At 37.4% G+C, this 23,587-nt stretch overlaps 1 protein-coding gene across 1 annotated transcript; it reads left to right on the top strand.

Annotated features, from left to right (window-relative positions):
- The first annotated feature begins 18,755 nt into the window (after positions 1-18,755).
- On the top strand, positions 18,756-22,426 carry LOC109218955 (nucleosome assembly protein 1;2). The gene is made up of 12 exons (XM_019383352.1): positions 18,756-18,961; positions 19,390-19,433; positions 19,547-19,642; positions 20,418-20,510; positions 20,602-20,692; positions 20,766-20,827; positions 20,923-21,107; positions 21,212-21,389; positions 21,476-21,519; positions 21,647-21,845; positions 21,956-21,973; positions 22,060-22,426. Exons 1-12 carry the CDS (start codon positions 18,916-18,918, stop codon positions 22,129-22,131), a joined length of 1,128 nt encoding a protein of 375 aa, XP_019238897.1. The 5' UTR covers positions 18,756-18,915; the 3' UTR covers positions 22,132-22,426.
- The last annotated feature ends 1,161 nt before the right edge of the window (positions 22,427-23,587 follow it).

The following is a 23,587-nucleotide window of genomic DNA, read 5'->3' as shown; positions in this document are numbered from 1 at the left end:
CGAGGTCGTTTACTCACAAATCTAATCTTAGTCAATCCTTTCAACTTAAAGCTTCCGAAATGAGAATTCTCTTTCCAAATCAACTCCGAACTTCCCGGAATTCAATTTCGACCGTGCGCACAAGTCATAAAACCTGAAATGAAGCTGCTCATGGCCTCAAACTGCTGAACGACGCGCTAGAGCTTAAAACGACCGGTCGGGTCGTTACACATTTGATCCACCCCACCAGAGGAAGTTGCCATAACACTTTTATATACTTCAACTTAGGGACATGTTGCATTAGTTTGTCATACAAATATGGCTAGTTGGTTGTGACTCCTGAAAAGCTTGGTCTTCTCACCTTTAACAACATATGTATATCCTTTGAGATTAGAAAAATCAACCTGTTGATAGATATACTCTTCCCCATGCATTCCTAAATTGCTTCTCTTCCAAAGATGCCATACAATTAGACATGGTATGGCATGGTACACTACTTTCAAACTTGTATTCACCGGCCTTATCCACCATTTATTAATGGCTTGTACTAGCTATTTTCCTTCTATGTTGATCTCTGAAGGTGAAGAGAAGTATTTCTAAAGAAATCTGGCTACTAGAGACCTGAAAAACACATGGGGAAGTGTTTCTTCTTTTGGAAATCCCCATCACCAACATTTGGAAGTTCTAAAATACCCTAGCCTTAAGAAGAAATCATCTAGAGGCAATTTAGCTTTCCACAATCTTCACATAAAGAAGCAAACTTTAAATTGCAACCCTTTCACCCAAATAAATTTATATAGCTTGCTTTCCTGCCTTCTTCTCCTTGTAAATTGCCAAGCAGATTTTACTATAAGTTGTCTCTTAGTTTCTAGTTTCCACCATGGCCTATCATTCAAATAATGAAATGAAGGTGGTGAAATGGATTCAAGAACATGATCAGCTATCTCACCTGGCAGTAGCTCCCTCAGCAGCACTTCATTCCATTCCCCATTCTCCACAACCTCATCTACATGCACTATGCATTCATTATACCAATATTTTGGCCCAGAAGCATGATAAAAATCTCTAAGTCCAGTCCAATTATCACACCAAAAGTGAGAATTACCACTTTTCAATTGCCACCAAATTTGATGCTCCACTTGATCTCTCATTTGAAGCATCTTCCTCCACACATGACATCCACCTCTCCAAGGTACCAACACTTCACTAATCTTCTTGCCGTACTTGTTCCTTATGAATGTAGTCCACAATGTATCTTTAGTTCTATAATTCCACTAGAGCTCTTTAAACAGTGCTTTGGATACATTATGTAGGGATCTAAAACCAAGACCACCCTCATCTTTAGGTAAGCACAAAGAATCCCAAGCAGCCCAATATCTTGCTACCATTTCTATGAGTTACTCCAGTAGAACCTAGTATACATCTTATGCAATTGAGTAATGACATATGAAGGTGGGTTCACAGCTGACAAGAGGTGAATTGGCATGCTCTCAAGCACATGTAAGATTAAAACAGTCCTACCACCAGTAGATAACAACTTGACTTTCCATGATTCTAATATCTCCTGTACATTGAATATGATGGACTTATAAAAATCTTTCTGCCTCAGACTATAGAATATTGTACCGCCCAAATATGTGAAGGGGAATTGATGCCTTTGAAACTCAGTGATGAGGTGCACTGTATTGGCTTCATATCTAGGAGCATTTTCATGCATAGAAAAAGCTGACTTCTCTTTGTTCACTTTCTGACCTGAAGCTACTTCATATTCCTCTAGTACATTCATGATCAACTGGATTGCCCCATAGTGAGAAAAATTGAAAATAATATAATCATCGGCATATGAGAGGTAATTGATGTTGTGACTCCATTTTGGCATTCCAAACTCTATGAATTTAGGGTTATCAAATAAGCATCCAAGGCCCTACCAAGCACCTCAACAGCCAATATAAACAATGTATGAGACAATGGATCTCCTTGCTTTACACCCCTTGAAGATTTAAAGAATCCATTTGGTTGACCATTTAACAGTACTGAATACCAATTGTTTGAAACTAACCTGAATACCATATCAATGAATATCTCCCCAAATCCCATCTGCCTCAACACTTTTGTCAGAAACAGCCATGAAACTCTATCATATGCTTTATCACCACATTGGATGGCTTGCCTCTCTTCCTATGTCAGTGAGAATCTCCTTTGTTAATAATATGTTCTCCACTATACTCCTTCCCTTACAAAGCCTGCTTGATTTGGAGAAATAAGAGTAGGTAATAAGTCCACCAATCTCTCATGAATTACCCTAGAGATGATCTTGTTTGAGAAATTGCTGAAACTAATTGGCCTCATATCTGAGAAGGTTGCAACATTCTTCTTCTTAGGTAACAACATAAGATTTATGTATGTAATGAATTTTGGAAGCTCGGCACCACAAAAGAATTCACTAACCATATTCAACACATCATCACCAATAATATCCCAGCTAGAATGATAAAACTATCCAATGAATCCATTAGGACCACTAGCACTATCTCCATTTAAGCCAAAAACTACAAGCTTGACTTCCTCCAATGTTGGTTCTGCCCACAATCTAGAATTTTGTTCATCATTGACCATTTTAGTGATATGATTCACTATAAAAACAACCTGTTGGAATCCTTTCCTCAGTGAATTTAGCCTGAAAGAAATCCACTGCCTCCTTAGCCATATCTTCCTGTGAATCAATCCAATTACCATTATTATCAAGAATTCTGGACACCTGAAGCCTCTTCCTCTTTCCTTTGACATGAGTATGAAAGAACTTAGTGTTCCTATCACCATATTTGAACCACTGCATGCCTGCTTTTTGCCTCCAAAATTCTTCTTCTAAATGGTAATATATAGTGAGATTAGCCTCCACTTTGTGCAATTTAGCTCTATTTTGAGCTGTTGGATGAAGCTCAAACTCAATTTCATGAGCTTTGATCACATCTTCTAAGGCTGCTATTTGTTTGATATCATCAAAAATTTGTTAGCTCCGAGCTGCCAATGCTATCTTTACCTTCTTTATCTTATTTTGAAACACAATAAATGGATTGCCCGTACAATCAGTATGCAATTCTCCTTAACCACCTTCAAGAAAGTATCATGATTTGTCCAGAAGTTAAGAAACTGAATGATTTTTTAACTTGGACATTGTTAACATTATAGGATAACAAGAGAGGAGCATGATCTGACCAATACTTGATCAAATGCTCAACCTCTAGAGCTGGGAATAAATATTAGAATTGTTGATTAGCCAAGTACCTATATAGCATGTTGAATATACAGACAATATCCGACCTCCCATTCCACCGTGTATAAAGACTCCCTTTGAAGCCAAGATCATACAATGCACAAGTGTCTACACAATGAGCAAGCCTTCAACTTCACTCAGGTAGACTAGAAGGCCACCATACTTCTCTTCCTCTGATAAGATGACATTGGAATCACCTCCTACAAGCCAAGGAGATTCCATGTCTGAAGCTAAATGGTACATAGAATCCCACAGTTTAATTCTCTCCACTATATCACATTTAGCATATACAAGTGTAACAATTAGTTCCTTGCCCAGGCTTCTATGAAACAACTTAAGGGTCATTTGTTGCTCCATATCCATAATAATGTCCACATCAATATCTTCATCAACAAAAGCCCAAATCATGCCATTCAAATTTTCATAAGCGGAATGGATCCCTAACTTTCTTCTATACTCTTCAAGCTTGTTAATATTTTGCCAAGGCTCCATCAATCTAATCAAATAAAAATTGTACTTTCTGTGAAGTTTAATCAACCTTTGGAAAGATATTTATGTGTTAATAGACCTCACATTCCAAACTATAGCATTATCCATAAGATTATTTGGACATAGAGATTCCACTTATCTTTGGTTGTACCCTTATGTGACGACCCGGCCCGTCGTCACGTGAGTAACCATCCCGTTTTCCCCATTTTCTGTTTCTTCATGCTTCATTATAAGAGTCTTGTGTGAACGAGTTGATTTGGATTGGTTTTAGAAGGAAATGAGGTACTTAGTCTCTTTAAGGAAGGTTTGTTTTGGAAAAGTCAACGGATGTTGACTTATGAGTTAGAGGGCTCCAGTTAGCTTCGGGGAATGATTCGTGACTTAGGAGTGTGATCGGAATTTATTTTGGAGGTCCAGCGTAGAATTAGGCTTGAATTGGCGAAGTTAGTATTTTGGCGAATGCCGGTTGATAGGTGAGATTTTGATCCGAGGGTCGGAATGGAATTCCGAGAGTTGCTGTAACTTTGTTAGGAGATTTTGGATGTGTGTGCAAAATTTCAGGTCATTCGGAGGTGTTTTGGTCGGGTTTTTGATCAAATGCGTAATTCGGAAGTTTTAGAAGAACTTAGGCTTGAATCCGATGTAATTTGAGGGTTTTGGTGTTATTTGTGGGGTTTTGATGATTGGAGCAAGTTTGAATGATGTTTTAAGATGGATTGGCACTTTTGGTTGAGGTCCCGGGGGCCTCGGGGTGATTTCGGATAGCCATCGGGATGGATTTTGGAGTGGTGAAATTGCTGGTTTGCTGATATCTGGTATTTCCGCATCTACGGAAAAGGGGCCGCATATGCGGTTCCGCAGATGCGAGGGGCTGGTCGCAGGTGCGAGTTCTTGAGAGATTGCTATTTTGCAGGTGCGCGCTTGGAGCCGCATCTGCGATGCCGCAGATGCGGTGGAGGAATCGCAGAAGCGAAGGTAAGGCTATGGTAATTTTCCGCAGAAGCGAACAAGATACGCAGAAGCGATGTCCCCAAATGTGGATACCTGACCGCAGAAGCGGTCCTGGGCGAGATTGGGAGTTCCGCAGAAGCGGATGGAAAACCGCAGAAGCGGTAATCGCATATACGGTAAGGTAATCGCAGATGTGAAAATGACTGTTCAGAGAAGGGTTTTAAAGCTCACTTTGTTCCGCGAGCTTAAGTTCATTTCCACCATTTTTGATCGACCTTGAGAGCTATTGGACGGAAATTGAAGGGGATTTCGACTAGGTGTGATTGCAGGTAAGTTCCTTGACCTTAATACATGATTTAATGGTAGAATTAACATAGAAATTTGTGAAAATTCATCAAAGGAGGGTGAAGCTAGGGCTTGGAAATTTGGTATTTCAAAGTGGGATTTTATGGGTCATTTGGGCTCGAATTTGGGAGTTTTTGGTATGTATAAACTCGTGGCGAGATGAGGAATCCGATGATGTTAATTTGCTTCGAGAAGTGAGCCCGGGGCTCGGGTTTTGCAAATTTCGTGAAATTCGATATTTTTCGAGTCTTTTCGATTGGGTTATGTTCCCTTAGCCTATTGTAATGTATTCGTTGTGGTTTTGACCAGATTCGACGTGCGAGGAGGTCGATTTGCGAGGCAAGGGCATAGCGAGCTAGGATTTTGGCCGACTTGAGGTGAGTAATGATAGTAAATGATATCCTGAGGGTTTGAAACCCCGGATTAGCACAACGTAGTGCTATATTGAGGTGAAACACGCGCTCAATGACGAGCGCGGGGATGATTACTACTGGGGATTGTGACTTGGTCCGTTCCTTTTGATATTTTACCGCGTATTTGACTGAGCTCTTTTGTTTATCACCACGATTTAGGCTAGTTGCCATATTTGGGGCCTCGTGCCGACTTGTAGAACCCTTAGGGGTATTATGACGGATTTTCCTCACTTTACTTATTGGAAAATCACATCCTCAGTCACGTTTTTATTTGTTTAAACAATGAGAACCGGTTTTATAAGTGTAAATCCTAAATAAGGGAAATATGTGGGCTGAGACCCTTATCTTATACTATTGCGTCCTAAAATGACTGAGAGGGGTTGAGAACCCAACAGTGAGGATGTTATATATATTATGGATCGGGCTGCATGCCACAGCAAATACTTATATGGATCGGGCTGCACGCCGCAGTAAATGTTTATGTGGATCGGGCTGCGCGCCGCAGCAATATTGCGCTTGGGCTGTAGGAGCCCTCCGGAGTCTGCACCTCCACAGTGAGCGCGGGTACCCATATGGATTGGGCTGCACACCGCAGCGAGATATGGATCGGGTTGCACGCCGTAGCGAGATATGGATCGGGCTGCACGCCGCAGCGAGATGTGGGCCGGGCTGCACGCCGCAGCAGTTATTGTATGATATTATTCTGAGAGTGATCTGAGAGAGATTGAGCCCGAGGGGCTGTTATCGTGCCGAGCGGTTGATACTGGGCCCGAGGGGCATGTTTTTACTATTTACTACTTAAATGTTGTTTTACCTTATTTACCTGTCTTTAAAAACTGAGAATTCATTTGACTTTTCACGGATTTTACTGCTTTAAGTAATTTACTGATTGATATAGAACTGCCTTGTGCTGTTATGTGTTTTCTTATCTTCGGTTATTATTTATTATTATTACTCACTGGGTCGGAGTACTCACATTACTCCCTGTACCATGCGTGCAGATTCAGGATTAGCAGAGTCCGCACCTGAGCAATGACATCCTTCCCAGATCAAGCAGCGAGATCGGAGCATCGAGGTAGTTGTTGGCGTCCGCAACCCCTTGACTCCCCTACTTTATGCTATTTCAGTTTTTCCAGACTTCTGTATCGGATATTCCGTTTGTAGACTTATAGAAATTCTGTAGTAGCTCATGACATGTGACACCCCGGTTTGGGTTGTGTCGGGTTGGTTTCATTCTGATTATCGCTGTTTTTCCGCATTGTGATTGTTTAATACGCGTTTTGGATTTATAAATGTTAAGTAACTGTTAAAATAAGTGTTAGAGTATTCTGGCTGGCCTTGTCTTACGAGAGGCGCCATCACGGCCGGGTTTGGGATTTGGGCTGTGACACCTTACCAGTGCAGTCTTTTCCTTTTGCTTTCTTGTATGTTTCTGAGCTGATTTCTTCTTATCAACACTCCTGGGAGATACGTCACCATCCCTAGCTGCTTGTTGAAAATTGGCAGTCGTTGATTTCTACTCAATATCCTCTCCTACGTCTTCCTGCTCACCCTTATCATCATCTATCACATGGAGGGCCAATGGATTTGGTTCATGATTTTTGGCTATCATTCCCAATTTCTTTTGACCCCCATTGTTAATAAGAATGCCTTTAGCCAATGTTCCATTTGTAACACTAAAAGTTTTCCCAGCTAAGATTCCAGGATCATCAACAACAGGAGCAACAATTTGAATTGCATTGTTACTTTGCCCAGTTTCAAATGTATATGCCTTAGTAGCAAGTTCAATTTGATCATGTGACTTCGCTGTTGCCTCCTTTAACACCCCAGCATTCAATTCCCTAACACTCATTGCCTCTTGTATTGCCTTGAACTGAAGATTGTAGGCATCACCCAAACTAGGGTTCACTATAGCAGGAAACGCAGAAGTTATTGATCCATTGCCTTTTGACACTTTACCTACAGATGTTTGATGAGGTGACCTCACTGTATTATCTAGTACCTCAACCTAAAAATCCCCAACTTGAACTCCACCTGAAAGCTCCATCGGATCACCTCCAACTTTGGCCAACAACTGGACAGTACCACTAGGGTTTATTGTTCCATTGGACTTCTTCTTATCTGAAGGCTCAATTGTTGATCCGCCACTAAAAGTAGCCTCTTTATATGATCTTTTACCATCTCCAAGTGATAGTTTAGCTGGTAGTGTGCTAGCCCCTTCATAAACTTTAACCCTAGTTTGTGATACATTAGGGTTTATTGTAGCATTAGGGCTCAAAGTAGCTGTGTGTTGCTCATGCGTGTTGCCTCTTTCTTCCTTGCTCCTGGGACTAAATTTCGTAGATGTATTACATCTTCTCTACTTCATCACTCCATAAAGCTCTACTAGAACGTACCTTATTATTTGCACCATTCTCCTTTGAATAATCATATGTTTGCAATGGAATCTCATGACATGAGTGATTAACAGTGACACTAAGTTCCTAATCCTAGTGCAACTATGGGTTCAGTTTCATTTTTTTTAGCAAATATACCACTAGGCTAGCTGCTTAGTGGATAACATATAAATAATAATCCAAAAACAAGGATCCAAAGTTTACAATTTGTCCAACACCAAAGCTAAAGCTAAGAAAACTGTAAATGCTAACTATTACAGGTGATATCATAGACAACTCCCAATATATGATGGTGTGTTTATCCACAAGCCAAGGGCAAAATCTTAATGTAGCACCTCTATAGCTCTCACCAGGCATCAAGTTTGCATAATGTGAATATCCAAGCAACACCATCAACTTTTGGGGATGACCAAGCATTCAAGCAGTATGCATATGCAATGAGGATGAGCATCCACACTCTGAACTGCAGTCTTCTTTTTCTTGTATCTATGAATATTTGCAGAATAGGCCAAGAGATACATGTAGGTTGCAGCATGAGCTGCCAGCAGTAGCCTATATCCATTTCTACATTTCAATAAACCAATATGTCCTGCCATGACATCTCCAGATTTGGCATGAAAGCTTGCCAATACCACTGGCTAATGTCAGAATAGTACACATATGCACAATAGTAGACAACAGACCTTGTGAAAATATTGGTCCCAACTTTGGAGCCTTAGACACCACTGATATAGTAAAGAACTATGAACCAACTTAGTGTATAATATGTAGCTAATACATATCCAGTAGCCAATGGATAGGACATACACTGACCTAAAGCTAGACATTAGGACATGATATGCCCTTATATGATGAACTATCCATTGTCTGCTTGTATAAAAACCTCCATATACCATTAGAACACCACCAGAATGAGCATGATAGCATGCTAATACCACTGAGAAATACCCTAAGAGTATACAGAATATAAGCATAACAAGATAACAAGCAAGTACGGGCATTAACAAACCTAGCATACTCATAAGTCAGGAGCTTTTCTTTTGGCAATCCTAACCCTAAGATTAGGAATTTGTGACTTGTCAAGGTTGATTAATCTCCTCCTTGCACTAGGCAGTTCAGAGAAGGAATGAAACTGAGTTGTACCTACAAAAGAGAAAACAATGTTAGCTAAAAAGTGTGCGACTCTGCGAGGCTGAATACGATATGAAGTGATATGCTCCAAACATGGCTAAATAGTGTATATTGAATCCAGTGTATAGTCTCCATGAGTGGCTTAACCCTTCATAAAGCTTGTATACTTTTAAGTCTATAGCTCTACACTACCCAGGTTGAAAGCATGCCCTCATATCTCTTATGTTGTATCTCTGATTTACATGTTTAGCCTTACATACTCAGTACATTTTTCGTACTGACGCCCTTCTCTTTGGTTGTTGTGTTCATGCCCACTGGTGCAGATGGACCCGGTGATGCCCCTCCACAGTAGGCGTGTAATTCAGTTGTTGATTGTTGCTCTCCACTTCTCCAGAGTAGCTATTCAAAGGTCGATAGGTACTGAAGCATGTGTTCTAAATATTTTGGGTACGGTGGAGCCTTGTCCCGGCCATGTTGTGTATATGTTTAGCTCTTTTCATCCTCTTAGAGGCTTGCAGACTAGAGTGTGGTTGTATGTAGAGAAGTGGAAGCACGACCTGTTATAGTTATAAATATGTATGAAACGTTAATGTTCCTTTTGCTAATCAGTTGTGCACATTATAATTATGGTATTGTTACTTGCAGGCCTCAGTTGCCTAGGATTGGATGAATACAAAGATGTAAGAATAGACGTCGATTCGTATGGGCCTACGGCCATCGTCTGCGTGTCGCACCTCCCAAGGTTGGGATGTGACAAATAGGTCCACATATATTCCTATATATACGTTTTAAAATGGCAGGGGATTTAATGCCAACCTTCGTTGGTGATGATCTACTGATCATTTTGCCTCGTAACAAGTATGACAAGAAAATTAATCATTTGTGAGAATCTTCAAGTTCTTTAATGGATGCCTATTTTAAATTTTCAATAATTTGTATGATCATTATTGATCTAGAATGGCCCAATTGGCCATGCCAAAGCACAAAAATATTTGCATCAGTAAGCTTTTGGTTTAGGATAGAGTGTGCTTCAATTGTACTAATCTTTGTACAGTATAAGCCAGAAGACAAAGTTGGTAATTCTTCTATAATATACTTCTGGCCAAAGACATTTTTGCAATACAAAGATATTCAACATTCATTTCATATTTTGTCTCAATATGATATCCATAGTGATAGATATCTTTAAAACTCAACACATTTATTTGGGAACTTGGAAGAAATAATATATCATCTATAATAAGTTTTGTTCCCTTAAGCATAAATGTAGTGGCTCTTCCGAAATCTTCAATCAAACTTATGTTACCAAAAATTATAAAAATATTTGCCTTTTCCCTATGTAAATAAGAAATTTATTTCTGATATTTTAATATGGCGTGGGTTATTCCACTGTAGATCACACAAATATCTTCATGATTAGTCCTTGATCCAAATATAATTTGAAAAATATCCATATTCTTCTCAATAAAATAATATAAGCAATAAATGTTATAGTAAATATTATTATTAAAACATGACTTGTACTTTATTTACAAGAATTGCATTAACATGAGCACACTAGATAATACATACAACAAAAATCAATGTATTCAAGTTTCTACATATCCATAACAAATCAAATGATTTATTCTCCTTCGGGGAGTACAAAGAAATCAGCTACACCAAATGCATGAAGTCAACATTATCTTCAGAAATAAATTTGCTTTAGCACTTTTTTCTGTCTTCTTTAGGAAGGCTTGATAAGGCTCAACCAGGTGTTTTGGCATACGATAGGTACGTGACCAATGCTTTTTCCTCCATATCTATAACTTGCATTTTTTTCCGTTTACACTGCTTCATGCTTTTGTTTCTTCCTTTTTCACTGCTGGTGGTAAAGGATATTCTTTGGTGCATTACGATTACCATGATTAGGTTTTTTCCCTGCCACGACCATGACCACGACTGACGCCACGACCTTTCCATGCTTAGCCTGGTGGAATTCGTCTCATTCACTTCAGAGAATGGAGTAGAACTAGTAGGTCGGCTCTCATGGTTTCTCATTCCCGTTATGTTGCTCGACTACAAAAAGATGTGCAATTAATTCAAGATATTTTATGAATCCCATCTCTCGATATTATTGCTGCAAAAGCATATTCGAGGCATAGAAGCTATATAAAGTTTTCTCCGGTATATCATATTCAATGAGATTATCTCCACATAATTTCAATAGCAAAATAATTTTAAACATAGTAGAATTATACTCATTGATAGATTTAAAATATTGTATCCTTAAATGAGTCCAATCATAATGTGCTTGTGGCAGAACGATCATCTTCGGGTGGTTATATCTATCTTTCATATTATTCCACAACATAAGTGGATTTTTAACAGTGAAATATCCTATTTATAAACCTTTATCAAGGTGATAATGTACGAATATCATTACTTTGGCACGATCTTGATTTGATACCTGATTTTTATCTTTGATGGTGTCTGTCAACCTATCGCATTAAGATGAATTTCAACTTCAAGCACCCAAGACAGATATGTTTTACCTGGTATATCCATGGCTACAAATTCAAGTTTAGAAAGATTTGCCATTATTTAAGAAAAAGAAAGTCCATACCTTCGATGCTATCAAAGTATTTGCTCGACTTCTATAAAGAGTGATACATTATCTAACTTCAAACTGATATACAAATGAATTATTTTGGCTCCCTGTTTATAGAAGAAAAGAAGCTGCTGCGAGGCTTTTTAGGAAGCTGCTGGAAGGCTTTTCTAGAGTTGCTCGCATGAACTACTTGTAATCTGTCTGCATGAGCTACTTGCAAGCTGCTTACTTTAGGAAGCTGCCACAAGATTTTTCTAGAGCTTCGTGCAAGCTATCTGCATGAGCCACTTGCAAGCCGCTTGCATGAGCTAATGCAAGCTACTTGGTTGATTGCAAACTTCTTCAAGTAGCTTTACGAGTGTTGATACCCAATTTTTCCCTCATATATTTTTAAATATGCATACATACTTTCAAATATTGCACATGCATTTACAAACATGCACAAGTGTTTTTATAATTTTTCTATAATTTTTAAAAGGCCTTAAATTAATTTATTTCTGCATTTTTTTAATTATATAAATATTCAAATATTATCCCTCACATTACTTTATGATGATTTAATCATCTAAATTTATAATTATGCCCATATAAGTGTTTAAATATTTTAGTTGTATTTTTTATAATTACATTTGCATTTTTAAGACTATAATTGCACATTTTGCAATAATAGCCCATATATATGCATAATTATATTATATATATATATATATATATATATATATATATATATAATGATATTTTATATTTTTATAATGTTAAGTAATTATTTTAAATCATTTTCATACATAAATCATATTTTTATCATTTTATTTTATAAAATTATTTTTATTAAATTAATTAGGTATTTAAAATATAGCCTCTTTCAATTAATTTTTCGGACCTAATTACCCAGCCCAACACCTAAAATGTCTAACCCAATTACACAGCCCAATACCCAATTACCCTATCCAATTAACCACCCGACCCGGGAACCCCTTAGATCAGGACCGTTGATCTCTAAGATTAACGGTCCACATCGCCCTAGCCCTTTTAATTAGCCTAACCCGTCTAAACCCTAATCACTTCCCACCAAACACCGCCCCCAAACGTTCTCATCTCCTTGTCAAACCCTAAAGTCACTGTCCCACCCAAACACCCCGTGAGTCCCTGTTCTAATGGGATTCTCCCATTACTCCCTTACCATTCTAAGTTTTTTCCCTTATTTGGCACCCGATTCTGGAATAACTTAGATACTTGCCTAAATATGGCAAGTACCCCGATTTGGTTTTGTCTGAATCCGTGTTTTCCTTTTCAATCTGGACAATCTCAAGCCCAAGCGCGTATTTGTAATGTTTCTCTCATATCTCACTTGATTCGCTAAACCCTAAAGGTTAGGGTTTCAGATTTTCTATGATTTGAACCAAATCTGGTTCAGAACCTGTCTTTTAAACATGTTTCTTCGTCTATATTTGCTCTATTATTTATGGATCTGTTGATCTTTTACCGACTCTGTGATTTACTCAAACCTAGGGTTTCAAACCCTTTCTTTACTCGAATTAAACTGATTCAATTATGAGTTTTCCTTTAATAAACTCTTATATATGTTCATTTAGTATGAATCTGTGTTATCCTTTTTTATTTCGGCTGACTTGGTATTTACCCAAAACTAGGGTTTGAAACTTTCTCCTTTCCCTTACTGATTCTGACGAATCTTTCCTTTTCTGTGTTCGATTACTCTATTTTTTTTCATGTTTCCTAATTTCTTTATACTTTAGCATTTGCTTCAAATATTCTGAACAATTTGTGTTTTGATATTTTTGTGCATTTGCCTTAAATACTCAAAATAATTTGTGTGTTTCTCTGATTTGCTGAATCCTTGATTTATGCCCTAAATCACTTCTAATTGATTCCGGAATTATCCCTTACCTTATTTGACTACTGATTGAGTCCATTAACTGATGCTAGCCCAATTTTATGCCTGTTAATTGATCCATGTCGACCTAAACTGATTGTTGATTAATTTTAATACCTTATTTGTGTGTGATTGATTCATTACCTTGTGTGTTCTGCCCTATTGCATGGTATATAAACCCCTCCCCATTCCCCTTTAGGACCAGACCGGAATCACTACATCTCACTGGAAAAAAACTTAAGTTCTAATTCTGTGCTTTCTTTGCTATTTCGTTCTATCTCTGATTTTTGGCTGGCTGAAAGCCAAAGCCAAATATTTTGGGATCTCAACTATTGTGGTGTTATTCTCGCTTAACTGGTGAGTTGTTATACCTCTGCCAGTTTACCCTTACGTATCTGTGGTTTATGTCTATGATCCTGTGTGTTTAAAGTGTGTTTTCTCGAGCATGATTCTGTCAAATTGCATGTTTGTTCGAGCCTCTTTAGTTCTTTACTTAAAACTGTTAGCTCTGAGACTGTCTGTTTGAATCCTCTTAAGTGTTTAAGCCTAATACCCTCTTATTGGTTTCTTGTATGCAACCTTGTTAATTCTGCCACTCATGTATCCTGATAACCTGTCTTTCAGCATGCTTTTAGCTCATTCAATCTCATATGGCTGTTTAACTTTAGGTAACTAGGCTATATGTGCATGTTATGTGCACCTTTCAGGTTTTACCTCATTAAATGCCATGAATGAAGAACTTTGCAACTTGCCAATTTGTGTTTTAAACTTTTCAATGTAACTCTGTTCACATGTCTAGATTTTGCTATCTATTACTCTATGTTCTGAACTCTGTTATGCTGTCTCCCTAAATCAAGTAGGTCTCCTAGAAAATCTACCCCCTTCAACCATGACCTCCTCTTATGTGCTGCTTATGCTACCATGAATCCCATCCTTACGTTTTCTGTAGGTTCTGTCCTTGGCCTCCTCAGCGTAAGCACTGCTCGGGGTCCATGTGAGACCCTTGTGAACTCTGACACGCTGGGGTTGGTCCCTAATCCCTCTTCAACTGATTCTGAACATTTGTTCTCTAAGTGTGAGCACTGCCCTGGGTTCTTGAAACCCTTGGGAACTCTGACACACTAGAGATTTGGGTTCTTTGTGCTTTGCCAATGGTTACTGTATGTGTCTGAGCTCTGGAGCTATTATGGTTTGAAGGCCTGGGTTATCCGGATGCATTGGGCCTGCTGCAGGCTTCCTATAGTTACATACTTTGTAATTTATTCATTCTTTTATGGTCTGTAATAATTATTTGTAATAACAATGGGCAATAACGAATTGGGGAAACTGGGCCTAGTTTAATGTTTGCATGAGAACATGGTAGAAATCCTGCTTAGGTGCATGTTTCTTTCAAATGTTTTCACTACTATATATTAGATATCCTGCCTATAGGTTATTTATTTGTTCAATTATTTCTGTTACTGCATGCATTAGATAACATGCCTATAGGTATCTGTTTCAATACATCCTGTTACTGTGCGCGGTAGATAACATGCCCATAGGATTTAATTTGTTCAACATGTTCTGATCCACTTTTAGATGTCATGCCTATAGGATCAAAATAGTTCTGAATATCCTTTCAAGATTCACATTACTGCATTTTGATACCATGCCTAGAAGGCTGTCAAATTAATTTTCCGTATTTAAATACATACCTGCAAAGTTTCCAAATCAGTTCTACATTTTCAAAACCGCGCATATAAAGTTTTAAATCACTTCTGCACTTAGATATCATGTCTATAGAAAATTTTAGAACTACTTCTGCATTTAGATATCATGTCAATAGGAATTTTCAAAATCATTTCTGCACTTGGATACCATGTTTATAGGAAATTTCAGAACTACTTCTGCATTTAGTTACCATGTCAATAGGAATTTTCAGAATCACTTCTGCATTTAGATACCATGCCTATAAGGTCTTAAGATCAGTTATTCTACACTTAGATATCATGCCTATAGGGTCTAAAGGATAAAATCCTGCCTGCTTTAACCACTGGTTCATAATCATGGTCCAATACGTTTAGATACCATGCCTATAGGATCCTGCCGGTTATCGTCTAGGCCATCATGTAGGATAATTAAAACCTTGAAATTGCCAAAAACTATATTTGTTTCACTGCTTATAAAATGCCCAGGTTCAGGAAGTAACAAAATCAGTAAGTAAGTTGATTAGGTATTTACTGCCCCGCCTTATTGAAATTGCTTCATATTTTGTGCTCATATAGATCTCCTGCTATAGGACTTTGAATCATTCAAAAACTGTTTGTTTGAGGCGTGCATTTGTTTTGCTTATTTGTGGAGGTAAATGTGAGCCCCCTTAATTGCATCTTTATGTGATAATCCTATTTGGCTTTTTGTTTGTCGCTTAGTTTTCTCCTTTTAAAATAACATAAGTGAGTCTAGAACTTCCTTAAATAGAGGTCCTAAACACTTCCAGGGCCACAGGCAAGGGACGGGTAATGCACGCATAGGGCACGTATCGGATGTTATTAGAACGCTTAGGTAATAAATAAAAGGGGAAGGGTAATTGGGTAGTAAAAGGAGATGATGACCTGTGCGCTAATGCTATGTGTAGCACCTCAACTTGGGGATGATTACCAAGTATTGCACAGAAGTGATCCTATAGGCTAAAAAACCTAGGACCCCCTTTTACTCCTTGTTTTAGAAATAATCTCTATTTGTTTAAATTGCTTTGTTTGTTTATAAGACTAATTCACCTAATTCGAGTTTGGCCAGGGCCCACCGTTGTGGACCTCGAGGGGTGCATAATACCTTCCCCTCAAGGTTATTTCGAGCCCTTACCCAATCTCTAGTAATGCAAACTGGTTATTCGCTTTAGGTGCCCTAACGCACCTTAAATCCGTTAGGTGGCAACTCTTCAAATTCCATACCCAATTCCCAAAAAAGGAAATGAGTTGTCCCAAAAAATATCGAAACCCGGACTCCGCGAGGAAAAATAGGGCGCGACAACGAGTGAAATGGACATCCACAATGTAGTGTATTCATAACAATAATCTTATTTTTTTATGTAACGTCATGTGTAAACATACTCTTATGAAAACACATCACGTGTTTAGTTGCTCGTATCACGTACCGAACAAATCTTTGTCTTTTCTATTGGGTGCGCATAGCATTGTCCAATACAATGGTCCGCTTAGGCCTCATTTATTTTCACTTAGTGGAGGTATGAATCTTAATCATTCAGACCCCTAACATTAAGTGCGTTTGTTTTTAAAGTCTGAATCTTAATTATTCAGATCTTACCCATTAAGTGTGTTCGTTTTTTTACTTCACAACCACTTAATGGGTCTGAATAGGTCTGTATGATTAAGATTCATAACAGAGACTTATAGCTCATTTGGCCAAGCTGCAAAAATCACCTTATTTTGAGAAGTGCTTTTTTTCAAAAGTGCTTTTCTCAAAAGTGCTTTTCTCAAAAGTACTTTTGGTGAGAAGCAGTTTGTGTTTGGTTAATTAGTTTGAAAAGCACTTCTGAGCAACAATTAGTGTTTGGACAAGCTTTAAAAAACTGCTTCTAAGTGTATTTTTCTCAAAAGTGCTTCTCAAAAAAGTGCCTTTGGAGAGAAGCTACTTTTTTCTGCTTCTCCAAAACTGCTTCTGCTTCTCCTGAAAAGCACTTTTTTTCCTTCCAAAAGCTTGGCCAAACACCTCAATTTTTGGTCAAAAGTGCTTTTGGCAAAAAAAAAAAAAACACTTTTGGCCAAAAAGAAGCTTGGCCAAACAGGCTATTAATTTCACTAAGATGCTATCATCCATATTCATTATTAATTGTCGTCATCGCCTACCATTATCAACTACCACCATGCCACCACCACCACCACCACACTCAACCACCACTATCATCCTCAATCATAGCCGCCACCATAATCGACTACCACCAGCCACCATCTGCACCACTCCCACCACCATCATTCTCAACCACAAACAACACTCACCCACCTAACTACCACAACTAACACCTCATCACCATCAATAACCATAATCAGCACTGCACATCATCATTAATTACCACCACCTACCACCACCTTCCTCAATCACAACTACCACCATCACCCGCCATTATTTATCACCACTCACCACCACCATCCTCAATCATAAACGCTACCGTCACTACTAATCACCACTAGCTACTATCTTGAACCACAACCATCAACCAAACCTACCACCAACCACCGCCTCCAGTCGACATTCACAAGCACCACCGTTATCACCACCAATAACTACCATATTTTTTAAAAGAATTATATATTTTATTGATAGAATATTTGATTGATTAATATTTTATTTGAATTTTATATTTATTAATTTTTAAATAAAGATAAATTTTATACATTCAGATGTTAAAAATCAAACAATCTTAATCATTTAGTATGCAGATCTTAATACACATCTTAATATTCATATGTGTATTCAGATTAAGATGTGTATTCAGATTATCTTAATACACACCTTAATATTCAGATGTGTATTCAGATTCATACGTATTAGTCTTAAATTAAACAAATGAGGCCTTAGTTACTTTTATCATTTTATGTGTGAACAATGCACTACTCATTAGTGACACGTCTTAATCTTAAAATAAACAAATGAGGCCTTAGTTACTTTTATCATCTTATGTGTGAACAATGCACTACTCATTTGTGACAATCTCATAAGCAAAATAATTAAAAGCATAAGAAGTATTTTCTTCCATAACTACATTAATGTGTCTAAGTAAGCTTAACTTATTGTTGCCATGATTTAAATACACAACAAATTAGGAAATAATATATGAAGAGAAATACGTTTTCAAAGAGATACCTGTATTGTATTATTGAAATCTCAACGACTTAACAATCGCTTTTGGTAAGGTTATAAGAGTAGCGAATACTATAGACTGTAAGTCACAAGTTCAAGCTCAGACAAAAAAACAGTACTCCCTCTGTTGAGTTACCTGCAAGCTGCTTGCATGAGCCAATGCAAACTACAAATTCCAAAAGTTTTTATTTTCTCTTAAAATTTGTGTTCAGTCAAACATGTTCACATAAATTGAAACGGAGGGAGTAATATTAAAGTGGAGAAATATATAAGAAGGTCCTACTATCCATCAAATTTCAAACTATGCAGAATTGGCTCTTGAAATTTCTCATTATTATAAAAAAGAAAAAGAAAAGTGGGGGAAATGGGAAAAGAATAATACCCCGAAATCCCGTAGGAATCCAAACACGGCGCTATATAGACCGTCAATATAAATGTGAAGCTAAGCAGCTAGGTTTTCTGAGAGAGAGTAAGCGCGAGGGAGGGAGAGAGCAAAAGAGCTTAAATTGAGGCGCGTTTCGTTGCGTTGCTAAGGCATTTCTCTCTCTAACTCTCACTTTCCTTATTGCTCCTCCTCTGCCTCTGCGCAATCCATAATAATGAGCAACACTAAGGACAACTTCAATGTTGCTGATCTAACTGCTGGTAAGAACCCCTTATCCCCGTTTATTCAAAGGTTTTTAAACACTATCAAGAATCCACTTTTACTTCTATGTTAGATATCTGGGTCTCTGTAAAAGCTTAAAATTTTGTAGACTAGTTACCTATTTATCTGTTTCTCTGTAAGAAGCTTAAATTTTTATGTATATACTATTTTGATATCTGGCTCTCTGTAAATGTTAGACTCCCACATCGGTGTGGGATGTGGTAATATGTTTTCTTGTGTGGTCTTAGGCGATTGAGTTATGTCCAAGATTCATTTTCTTATCAGTGAAAGCTTAAATATTTATGGACAAAAAAAAAAACCTTAAATTATTATGGGATTTAGTACTAGTTATTTATGTGGGTCTCGGTAAAAAAGGTTAAACTTTAAATGGGGTTTGAATTTACCTAATTGATAATGTTTTGTGTAGCTTTGAATGCTGGGGACCGAGCAGACCTTGTCAATGTGCTCAAAGTGAGTTCTTTTCTTGTTTTTCCTTTGATCTTTCAAGCCTGTTTATATGTTTAGGTGTAATTTGTGTTGTAAATTTAGGCAACTTGGGCTGACTTTGCGGTTTGTTTCTGCAGAATAAACTTCATGATCTTACTGGGAAGCACTCAAACGTGCTTGAAAGTTTGTCCCCGAATGTGCGAAAACGTGTTGAGGTTCTGAGGGAGATTCAGGCATGTAATAATTGCAGTTTAAATTTTTTTCAATGGCTCTTAGCTGTTTCTGCAAACCATGCCAATTTTTTTCAATTAAGTTTCTAAGCGTTCATTGTTTTAAATATGATGCCAATAATTTGAAGTAAATTAGGATGTGATTAGCTGCTTGAAGAGCATTTGATTATTTAATGATATTATAAGCTAGTTGTGGCTCTCGTTCAAGACCCATTGTCATTGCAGAACTGTTACTGAACGAGAAGATCTGCATTTGGTTTTTGCACAACTTGTTTACTCACATGATATAGCCTGGGAGCTTGTTTATTTTTGAACAAGCATGCATGAAATGCCATCTATCGTTGAATGTTTTATTCCTGATGTTACACCAAATATCTCTTTTGTTCTTTTGTGTTGTTGAGTGAAACACAAATTTTGCATCTTATTGTGAAGTGGAGATATTATGCAAGTCCGATGGTTTCTAATATTACCATTGGGTTTAAAGTAAACACTTTGCAGCTTTCTCTTAAAATAAGACTTTGTATTGTCTTATGGGTGTATATTTGGCTATATTGCAGATAATATGATCACTTATATTAGTCAGCAGTGTCTATTGTTTGCTTTAGTACCTCCTTGATTTACTGTGTTTAATGTGCGTCAATTTACTTGTTTAACATTAAGTTAAATTTAGATACACTGCATGCAATGTTGCCTTTTGTTTTTTCTTTAGGTTTTCCTCTGTATGTTTTTTTGTATTTGTGACTTGGTGATGAGTTCTTCCTCTTTCTTAATTGTGCAGACTGAACATGACGAATTGGAGGCAAAATTTTTTGAAGAGAGAGCTGCGCTTGAAGCCAAATACCAGAAGTTGTATCAGCCACTATACACAAAGGTCTGGGGATACATTTAGCACTAGTACAATGTATGCATTGATTTTATGGTATGGTGATGTATAACTAATGTTGTTAACTACACATTCGCAGAGATTTGAAATTGTGAATGGGGTTGTTGAAGTTGATGGGGCTACAGCTGAGGCTGCTGCAGCAGACAAGCAGGAGGATGAAGATGCAGTGGGTATGTTAAATATCGAACTTGAGTTGACTGCTGCTCTACTATGATAAATATTAATGCAATTGGCTTTTAATAGAGAAAGGAGTCCCTGATTTTTGGCTCACTGCTATGAAGAATAACGAAGTGCTTGCTGAGGAGGTAATTTTCGGTTTAGCTGCTTTAAACTAGTTCGCAGAACAGTTTGGTTACCTGTCAGTCCACTTATGTCAATCTGGTCTATTCTGTAAGTACAGATTACCGAGCGAGATGAAGAAGCTCTCAAATTCCTCCGGGATATAAAGTGGTCGAGGATTGATGATCCGAAGGGTTTTAAGCTTGACTTTTTCTTTGAGACTAATCCTTACTTCAAGAACTCCGTGCTGACTAAGACATATCACATGATTGATGAAGATGAACCAATCTTGGAGAAGGCAATTGCGTATGTCATCACCACCTCATAACCTGCAAAAGCAGAGTTTTTGATTGATTTAATGTGATTATTTTCTGCCAGTGGTATCTCATGTTTTGCTCCACAATCTGTAGGACTGAGATAGAATGGTATCCAGGAAAATGCTTGACACAAAAGATTCTAAAAAAGAAGCCGAAGAAGGGGTCAAAGAATGCCAAGCCCATCACTAAAACAGAACAATGTGAAAGTTTCTTCAACTTCTTTAGTCCACCTCAGGTGCCAGAGGACGAAGAGGATATTGATGAAGATGCTGTAAGTTATTGCTATATTTTCTTTATACCATTTCTCTTTTGAGCTCAATTTAATTTATAACTATTTCCTTGTACTTGTTGTAACAGGCTGAAGAACTTCAGAATTTGATGGAACAAGACTATGATATTGGGTAAGTCTTATCTGACATCAATTTTACAGAGACATTTTAATCTGGGAGAATATAGCACCACCCATGGTTTAAGTTATGACTGAAAGCAGATGCTGATCTTTTTTTTTGCTCCTGATTGTCTATGAAGGTCAACAATCCGAGATAAAATCATTCCACATGCAGTGTCATGGTTCACCGGGGAAGCTGCTGAGGATGATTATGCTGAGTTGGAAGATGACGAGGATGAAGATGATGATGAAGAGGATGATGAGGACGAGGACGAGGAGGATGAAGAAGATGACGAGGACGAAGAGGAGGATGAAGATGAGACTAAGACCAAAAAGAAGGTAAGTTTACCTTTTCTCGGTTCAACTTTTAGCATCTAAATTTGTCTTTTGGAGTTTAAAAGATTAGGAAAGCTAACACCTTTTCTCCATTGTTTGAAACGTCACTGCAGACATCTGCTGTGCACAAGGTATGATCCACAATCTCATGTCTGTTCCCGAAGTTGTCTAAGATTTTTTGTCGGCATACCTAATTGTTGATCTTCCATCATCACAGAAGAGCGGAAGAGCACCTGCAGCAGGAGATGGTCAGTCTGGTGAGAGACCACCAGAGTGCAAGCAACAGTAGGCTCTTATTGAGACTGATTCAATGTGATGAGAAGATTGTGCAATTTGGTTGGCTTTTGTTATATAAGAAGTTATGCTAGAACAGTCTGTCAGAATTATTTTCTTCTGTCCCATATTTTCTTCTTATATTCGTTCCATCTTTTTTTGCCTTTTTCTTTTTTCAATTTTCGAGGGAGATAGAATGTGTGATGATAATAGTCAGACCTGTTTTGTGATTCTTTAAATGTTTCTTTGAATTGGAGAGCTCAAATTTTGCTAAAAGGTTTATTTGATAATTCAGGGAATGGTTTGTACAACTTTCTTGGTTTTATGTAGGAGATTAAAATCTAATAAAACTCGTTCAAAGATTGTCTTAGCACCTATTTCGTCAAATTGATTAAGCTGAAGCTCAAATAGACATAATCTAGCTAATCTGTAATGTCGAGTCAAATTTAAATTTATCAGTACTCAATTCTTTTACAACATTTTATTATGTACAGTAAAGATACATATGATGAGCGAGCATAAAACTTTTAACGTATTCTCACCTATGTCTCTAAATTATTTCTTAGCTATCCACCAATTGTCAAAATTACTTCATATAAGCACTTTTATTGCAGTAATGAATGACTTCATTGCATGAGCACATCTTTGGCCAACTTTTCCCACGAGTGATCTTAATCAACCATTTTCACAAGATAATGATCGTCTTAGCACCTATTTCATTGAAAAGACGGTCATTAGTGTGGCTTCACATAATTGTTCTAAGTAATCAATCTGAAGAAGTTCCTAAGCAGATCAGATGACTATACGAGGGTGGACTCCTTAGTATTTTAAAAAGGCGAGGGCGTGAGGCGGGCATTTTACTTGATGAGGAATGAGGTGTAAGCCTCGAGACATGAGGCGTAAACACGGTTCTTTAAATTGTTTGATTCTTTTTTATTTTTTTTGATAATAATGGCCGATATATTATAAAAACTAGATAACGTTCAGTTGGTTATAGATAGTAGGAAAATTAACACGGATTGGTGGATTATCACATGCAATACATTGATTGCCTAAGGTTCTTAGTCTATTACAAGCATCAGTAGATAAAGTTTTTTTACAAAAAGGCAAGCTATAATAACACAAAATAATATAAAAAGTACATTAAAAGTTCAAGAAAATTAAAAATTAAAGAAAACAAGATATCTAGTATGTTTTTACAAATATAAACAATGTAATAGTATCAAAGTTACTATGAAATATAAATTATAATGCCGTAACTTTAAAACAATTAAAAATCACACTTCGTTAAAAAATATTATCAACGGAAAAGGGGCAAAACTACCCCTAATCTATTCGCTTTGGTTTAAAAATATCCATTGTTCACCTATTTTGTTAAATGTCATCACCGTTAAAATTCTGGCTCATTCATGCCCCGGAAACTAACGGCCCTATTGTTATTAAGAAAAAGTTTTATTACTTTTTATGCGTCA

This window comes from Nicotiana attenuata, unplaced genomic scaffold, assembly GCF_001879085.1.
Source record: "Nicotiana attenuata strain UT unplaced genomic scaffold, NIATTr2, whole genome shotgun sequence".
Lineage (NCBI taxonomy): Eukaryota > Viridiplantae > Streptophyta > Magnoliopsida > Solanales > Solanaceae > Nicotiana > Nicotiana attenuata.
This window is presented reverse-complemented; position numbering and strand designations above follow the sequence as displayed.